Genomic DNA, 8,556 nt, shown 5'->3' on the forward strand with positions numbered 1-8,556 from the left:
GGAGTTTTACCAGTAAAACATCTTTGTAAATATGTAGTACCAAGGGAGTTTTACCAGTAAAACATCTTTGTAAATATGTAGTACCAAGGGAGTTTTACCAGTAAAACATCTTTGTAAATATGTAGTACCAAGAGAGTTTTACCAGTAAAACATCTTTGTTAATATGTAGTACCAAGGGAGTTTTACCAGTAAAACATCTTTGTAAATATGTAGTACCAAGAGAGTTTTACCAGTAAAACATCTTTGTAAATATGTAGTACCAAGGGAGTTTTACCAGTAAAACATCATTTTAAAGTTGTAGTACCAAGGGGGTTTTACCAGTAAAACATCTTTGTAAAGGTGTAGTACGAAGGGAGTTTTACAAGTAAAACACATAATTAGGTAATCACGTGTTTGTATGACTTGATCATTTGCAACACAAATATCAACCATTTTTTCTCCAAGTCCATCCTTTCTCACAATCAACTGCCGCATTTTATTCCCATCACTACGACCATTTCCGAGGTTTGCCGAGTACCCTCTTCCTCGTTTTCAACTATCGCCGTATAGACTTGTATTATTCCAATGTTGAAAGGTTTAGCCTTTATTTTGACAAACATCACTATCAGATATTACTCAAAATCCATGTAAACACTTTGAGGTTTCTTCATCCAGAATCAACCCAACTCATCTTTCGGACATCTAGACTCCTGAATAAATTATCTTCCCAACTTCTGGAAACAATAGTTCTAGCATCTTCCCAACACGTTTCACACAATTCTAGAATACTGATCCCAACATGTTTCACACAAACTTAGAATACTGATCCCAACATGTGAAACGTGTTAGGATCAGTATTCTAGGTTTGTGTGAAACGTGTTAGGATCAGTATTCTAGGTTTGTGTGAAACGTGTTAGGATCAGTATTCTAGGTTTATGTGAAACATGTTAGGATCAGTATTCTAGGTTTGTGTGAAACATGTTGGAATCAGTATTCTAGGTTTGTGTGGAACATGTTGGGATCAGTATTCTAGGTTTGTGTGGAACATGTTGGGATCAGTATTCTAGGTTTGTGTGAAGCATGTTGGATTCAGTATTCTAGGTTTGTGTGGAACACAAACCTAGAATACTGATCCTAACATGTTTCACATAAACCTAGAATACTGAATCCAACATGTTTCACACAAACCTAGAATACTGATTCCAACATGTTTCACACAATTCTAGAATACTGATCCCAACATGTTTCAAACAAACCTAGAATACTGAATCCAACATGTTTCACACAAACCTAGAATACTGATCCCAACATGTTCTACACAAACCTAGAATACTGAATCCAACATGTTTCACACAAACCTAGAATACTGATTCCAACATGTTTCACACAAACCTAGAATACTGATCCCAACATGTTTCACACAAACCTAGAATACTGATCCCAACATGTTTCACACAAACCTAGAATACTGATCTTTAATCTCTTCACCTCATGCTTGACATCAAACAGTTTTCCAATTTGGCATACAGTCCTCACATTCTGAGTGCTCTCTTCTGGGTGTGAACAGTAACATGCTGACAGTCAGGAGTCACCTGTTCTCCCCATTTCTGTCAGGGACCCTTTCACACCGTTGTGGCTTTTCCTTGATTCGTGAAAGACCACAGATTATGATCGATAAAATACTGCAGTAGGTTGCTGTTTCTTCAGTGTTCAATAAACGTGAGTAGGTTTCCTCTATCTTTGTCCCAGTTGCACCAAACATCCGCCAGACGAGATGATCCACCCTCAACTTTAACCCTGGTAAGGGAGTCTAGAGTGTGCTACACCTTACCTAATAAGACTACAACAGATAGAGAGTACTCGTCTCATTGTTACCATGACAGTTGACTGTTCTATTGCTGGATGTAGTTTAACGTCATACCCAGGACACGAAGGACTAAACATGTTATTTAAATATCTTAAAAAGGTGGACCTAATGAGTCTATTGAACAGGTTAAATACACATTATTTTAGATAGAGTTAAACTTGATATTTATATATTTTACCTAGAATTAAACTTGATATTTATATATTTTACCTAGAATTAAACTTGATATTTATATATTTTACAGAAGGTGAACCTAATTAACAACAACCTGACTAATATCGACAAGTTAACTTCGACGAGGTTATTCCACGTGAAAGAACTTTATCTATCAAAGAACCCTTTACAGTCGTTGAGAAAAGAAACATTTGACAATAATTATGTGTCGTTGAATTTGTTGAAACTAGATCACACCAAATTAAAATCGGTTCATAAAGAAACATTTCAGAAACTGCTCTTTCTTCGCAAATTAGATCTAAGTAACAATCGGATAGTTGAATTTGAAAACACAACATTTAACAATTTACCTCTGGTTGAGATTAACCTCTCCAGGACTCAGCTGATAACCATCACCGACCTCTTCGTTAACACTCCAGTCGAAGTTCTGTATGTGAGCTATAACCGTATAAAAAATGTAAAAGGGGCATTGGATGAACTGCCCAAGTTACAATATTTGTATCTGAACAATAATGCCCTGTCTTGTATTGAAGAACGAACGTTTCAGAACAACGAAATGCTACAACATCTAATGCTGTCAAGGAACAAGATTACATGGCTAGCATCAAACGCGTTTCAAGGTCTTAGAAAGTTGAAACTCCTAATCCTGAACCACAACTTGATCCAAAGTTTGAATGGGTCTTTGCAGTATGTTCCTTGGCTTCAGGTTCTAGACTTATTCAACAACCATCTGACACATCTGAACGCTACCGACTTTAATAGAAACCAACAGTTGTATAAATTAAAAATTTCATCAAACAGACTCGTCTCAGTCGAAGGAGCATTTGTTAACATGAAACTCCTGGCTATTCTCTTTGTGGGAGCGAATCGTTTGGAGACGTTGTCGAGGGAAAGTTTTCCAGAACAGTTGAAAAACCTATGGTATATTAAAATATGGGGTGAGTATCCCCACAAATCTGTTGCATATTTGTAATCAGAAATTTATTAGAACAAGTAAGTAACATAAGTTATATTGTATCTATTAGCAGAAACGTCATCCTATGTTTATTCATACCTCATTGAAAATTTTAGAACAAGTAAGTAACATAAGTTATATTGTATCTATTAGCAGAAACGTCATCCTATGTTTATTCATACCTCATTGAAAATTTTTTATAAAAAGTGAACATTTTGTAATAAAAAAAAAGGATTTTTCTAGGAAGTACGGCACGGGAAAAGTGTTCGGATTGTGCTGATATAAACTGTAATATTTGTATATATTAAAAGGGCTACCCGTTATTGAAAAAATAACATTTTTAAGAACTACATTTTTTAGTACTGTATTTATAAATTACATCAACAACGATATAATCAAACCCTCACGTACGGTCCTAGTTGAAAGACGTGTTCTTGTTGTGAGGAGAGTATTTTATTTAAAATTGTGTTCTGTGATAAAGAAATAGTTGTTGTACATGCCGTAGTTATTTTGATAATTGTTTGAATCTTGAATACCCAAAAGAGTGAATTTTTTTATGGATTTGTGTTTGTGGTGCCAGTCAATAGATGGCATCACATAGTATATATTATTAGTATCACATATACACGTCCATTATAGTAATTGTGTCAGGAATACGTTAAAATTGGGTAGTGGTCCCTTTCTGGTAGTCCAGTGATAACCGGAACAAAAATGTAAATTATACCAACGTTATTAGTAAAACGAAGTTCTATAGATCTGACACGTATTCTGTTTTATTTATAACTTTAAAGGTAACCCGCTGGCTTGTGATTGTCGTGTCACGTGGCTTCTACGTTGGAGTAGAGAAAAAAGGAAAGTGATAGATAGACCCAGATGTTTTCAACCACAGTGGTTAAAAAATCGTTACTTCAGACACTTGAAGGAGAGTGAACTTCTTATCTGGCCTCAACATTGTCCTGAACCATGCAATTGTTTTTGTGTCAGCAATAATTCGGATTACTTCATTAACGTTGACTGTTCTGGTCGCCAGATGTCAGATATTCCAACAGTCCTTCCAGGAAAAGTGGGTCTTTTCAATATGAACAATAACTCAATCCAAAACCTTCAAGATGTAGACTTCTGTAGAAGACCACAGCTTCAGACACTATTACTTGAGAATAATAGAATCACCGTTGTGGATAACGTGAGTTTTCCAGAAAATTTAAAAAGGCTTAGCCTTGCTAGAAACAACATTGAGACTTTCCCGTTGTCCACAAAATTGATCTTTAGTTAAATATTACATTTTAATAATGGATATTAATAATTATAATCCAACTGTAGTTTTTAACTGAACCTTTTGATCTTCTTACTTATAGCTGTAAATAAATTGATTAACTTACCACATCTCTGTGACTGAAAAGCCAGTTTCTGAAAGGAAGAGTTTTGCACAAACAAAGCCAAGGATTGCCAGATAACGTGATCTCGTCCAGGACGAGATCTTCTACATCATCTCCACTGTTATACACACAGTAACTGAATATAATTAACAAATCGTTTTCTTTTACTAATTTATCAATATATTTCAGTCATGCTGTGTGTCCGATCTATTATCGTAGCTGATCTAATACACGCAAACAGTGAAACCTAGTGTAATATGTACACTACTGAAACCTAATGTAATACATGTAGTAATGAAACCTGATGTAATACATACACTACTGAAATTTAGTCTAATACATAAACTACTGTAACCTAATGTCATTCATGTAGTTGTGAAACCTAACGTAATACATACACTACTGAAACCTAATGTAATACATGTAGTAATGAAACCTAATGTAATACACGTAGTACTGAAAACTGAGCTGATACTTTCAGTTAGGATGTAACATCCTTTAACTTAGATCATCATAGTTACACCTTTGACATGAAATGAAACATTATCTAATTAATGGCCTCCCCCAGTGGGACAGCGGTATGTCTGCGGAATCACAACGCTAGAAACCGGATCTCGATACCTGTGATGGGCAGAGCACAGATAGCCCTTGTGTAGCTTTGTGCATAATTAAAAACAAACTAACAAACAATCTAATTAATGTTTGTTTCTAATCAAGCACAAAGCTACACTGTGAGCTATCTGTAAGCTTCCTAACACGGGTATCGTAACCCGGTTTCTAGTGTTGTGAGTCCGCAGATATACCATTGTATTGCTGGGGGCTCTAATTAATGTGTTGTTTGGATATAACATCTTGTAACTTAGATCTTAACTTTGAATCTAACATAATTACACCTTGCTTGTTTTAATAATTTTGAAATATAATTTTTAGTTACAATTATCAAAATGGCTGTTATTTTTCAAATGGCATTTTTATATAAGGTTCAGAGTTGAACGAACTTTGTACAGTAAAAACACTTTAATAGGCAGTCATTTTTTCAAACTAGGTTTCAGATATAAACGAAACCTACTGCTCCTCAGCATTAGAGAATGGTCCTTTGAGGGGAAAGGTTTTGGTTTCGTTAACTGAGATTGATCTGTGTCCACAAAAGTTGGCAATGTACATCATTATCACCATCGGAGTTTTAGGTGAGTCATTCTTGAAGATGTTAATTAAAATAAATTAAAATAAAGTATAAAAACTACTCAAGTCACAAAATAACACTTCCGGGAAATTGTGATCTGAATATTTAAAACTAACCTGGGAATCACACTATGTCAAGGCAACCATTGGTTTTTTTAGTTTAAGCCTGCAATATTCTTAGGTATTCGACACACATATTTCCAGAGCCAAATATCTTTCAATATGAGATTCTTAGCAAAAAATGCTTTTTGACTTAAGTACTTTTTCCTCTGGGAACCTGGACTTGGGAACATTTATCCCACAGGCCTGGACTTGAGTACCTTTTTGAACAGCAAACTCGTAAGTTTGTTTGTTTTGAATTTCGCGCAAAGCTACACGAGGGCTATCTGCGCTAGCCGTCTCTAATTTACCAGTTTAAGACTAGAGGGAAGGCATCTAGTCCTCACCACCCACCGCCAACTCTTGGGCTACTCTTTTACCAACGGATAGTGGGATTGACCGTCACTTTATAACTCCCCACGGCTGAAAGGGCGAGCATGTATTGGTGTGACGGGGATTCGAACGCGCTCGACTCGCAATTTGAGGGTCGCGGGTTCGAATCCCCGTCACACCCAACATGCTCGCCCTTTCAGCCGTGGGGTTTCAGCGTAGGGACGTTATAATGTGACGGTCAATCCCACTATTCTTTGGTATAAGAGTATGCACGAAATTAAACAAACAAAAACAAACCCTCTCAAATGATTGTAGAATTTTACAAAGGATAGCAAGCTGATATGTCTTAACATCGCATTCACATCATTCAACTTTGCCGAATTAATGGGGAGGAAATCGACATATGCACGATTTGCAGACTGCACAGCTACCCTGACCTGGCCAAGTTTACCCCCCCCCCCCTCTTTAGAAGTACAACCTTTTCGGAATAGTCCCCGGTCATTGTGTTTCGGCTTACAGGTGTTTTACCTCTCTGGAAGAGCATTGATAATCCAGCGGGACCTGTAAGACGAGGCAGCATTGGACCACTAGTCAAAACAGTTTTACCTCTTTGGAAGAGCATTCCCCTAAACCATGATAATCCAGCGGGTGCTTTGAGTAGTGGATCCAATGCTGCCTCATAATTTTTCATTTGGACACAACAGGGATTCTATCATCGTTCATATCATCTGTGAGAGCGTGCTCCACAAACACCACCTGAAAGGGATAAGGGATGGTTTTATCACCCTGTCCTTTCCCAGCTTCTTCTTCTCTATCCTTCCTATTATGGATGGGATAATAAACATATATCTTATCCTACTGAACTGTATCTTCCAAACACTGCAGATAAGCAATAATATAACGGTTCATGTATTGTGAAAAGCAGTTATCTGCAAAAAGGTGCAACTTTCTTATCTCCTTGGGCAAGGAGGACACACAGTGATTCAAACAGGAGATGACTTCATTTGGGCCCCTTAGCTGCTTAGTGTTCAGCATATACGAACATCATAGTGTTATCCTTGACATTGTCATGGATACAATAGTTATGTAACCAAAGTTGCCAGTTTTCGGAAGAGGAAGATTCTTCTGAAAGTCCATAGCACACACTGCTGTGTAACAGACTTCCATGGCCACACTGCTGTGTAACAGACTTCCATGGCCACACTGATGTGTAACAGACTTCCATGGCCACACTGCTGTGTAACAGACTTCCATGGCCACACTGCTGTGTAACAGACTTCCATGGCCACACTGATGTGTAACAGACTTCCATGGCCACACTGCTGTGTAACAGACTTCCATGGCCACACTGCTGTGTAACAGACTTCCATGGCCACACTGATGTGTAACAGACTTCAATGGCCTTTACTGAATATATTGTTTCACACAGTTGCATGTTGAAGACGTCCACCTTTGTAACATGAAGTTCGTGTGGAGCCTTAAGTTGTTGTCTTTAAAAATGAAGGCAGTTGAAAGGGCAGGAGACAATCATGAAGCTCACAAAGTATCACAAGTATCGCTCCTGGGAAAACCCAAAGGAAATGGAAAAATCGTGGTTAAAGATGTCTCGGTACAATCCATCGAGATTTGGATTTTCCTGAAGAAATATCCTGTGTAGTTCAAAAATTGATAACGATGCATCCAATATTTACGTTTTTGATTCTTCTGGTGGCTGTACTGACTTTCTAATACGGTCACGGATACGATCCTGTATTTGATCATCAATCTGTCCATGGTTGCCATACTTACCACGACCATCAGCTATGTAACTAGTGAAGTTAAGAACTTTTCACTCGAGATTGTTTTATGCCCTTAAACATAGTTATAGTTCTCTGATTCACTGAATAGCTAGGACGTTTCTTCCCATTTTCTTTTCGAGGGCGTCGTCGAATTTTGTCTGTTTGATTAATCTTAACACAGCCACGAAGATAAATATTTTGCTTCTCATAGTCCTTGAAGGATTTCAACACTTCTCTTCTCTGAGCGTCATTTAGCTTGATAAAGCATCTGCCACATGCTGCACCCTTTCTGGGACGTTCTTGCCTCACCTGGAATGTTAACCAACAAATATTTAATATCGCCAGCATCCTTGTTGTATTCATAGATCAAATACTCCAGTCAATTAGGCACAATGTCATATACAATATCATTCAAATAGAATCACTACATCAAAGCAGGACTTGCTCACATGTCCCACATACTAAAACACAGTTCGATGACATTTGGGGAATTATGTGATGTGCCAAGGTTTTACTAAGGACTCTAGATAAAATACCATTACCAATCAAACCCAAAATATAAAACTAAATTTGGTCCCCATATTCTAAAAACGTATATCCTGTACAACAGAATAAAAATCTTAAATCAATAAAATTAAATAAACATAGTAAACGTCCAAAATCATGACATCAAATTTTGAGCTCAGCATATACTTAAATAATAATAATAATATATAATAATAATAGATAATAATAATAGATAATAATAATAGATAATAATAATAATAGATAATAATAATAGATAATAAAAATAGATAATAATAATAATACATA

The 8,556-nt window shown here is 36.7% G+C and overlaps 1 protein-coding gene across 1 annotated transcript in view; it reads left to right on the forward strand.

Annotated features, from left to right (window-relative positions):
- LOC106476362 (protein toll-like) overlaps positions 1-8,556 on the forward strand; it is a 15,941-nt gene that overhangs the window by 3,386 nt on the left and 3,999 nt on the right. Inside the window, exons 2-6 of the mRNA XM_013937020.2 lie at positions 2,091-2,958; positions 3,767-4,229; positions 4,430-4,483; positions 4,920-4,929; positions 5,397-5,538. Of these exons, the coding sequence (XP_013792474.2) occupies positions 2,091-2,958; positions 3,767-4,229; positions 4,430-4,483; positions 4,920-4,929; positions 5,397-5,538 (1,537 nt within the window). The remainder of the gene's footprint in view (positions 1-2,090; positions 2,959-3,766; positions 4,230-4,429; positions 4,484-4,919; positions 4,930-5,396; positions 5,539-8,556) is intronic.

Source organism: Limulus polyphemus, unplaced genomic scaffold, assembly GCF_000517525.1.
Source record: "Limulus polyphemus unplaced genomic scaffold, Limulus_polyphemus-2.1.2 Scaffold10381, whole genome shotgun sequence".
In the NCBI taxonomy this organism is placed as follows: domain Eukaryota; kingdom Metazoa; phylum Arthropoda; class Merostomata; order Xiphosura; family Limulidae; genus Limulus; species Limulus polyphemus.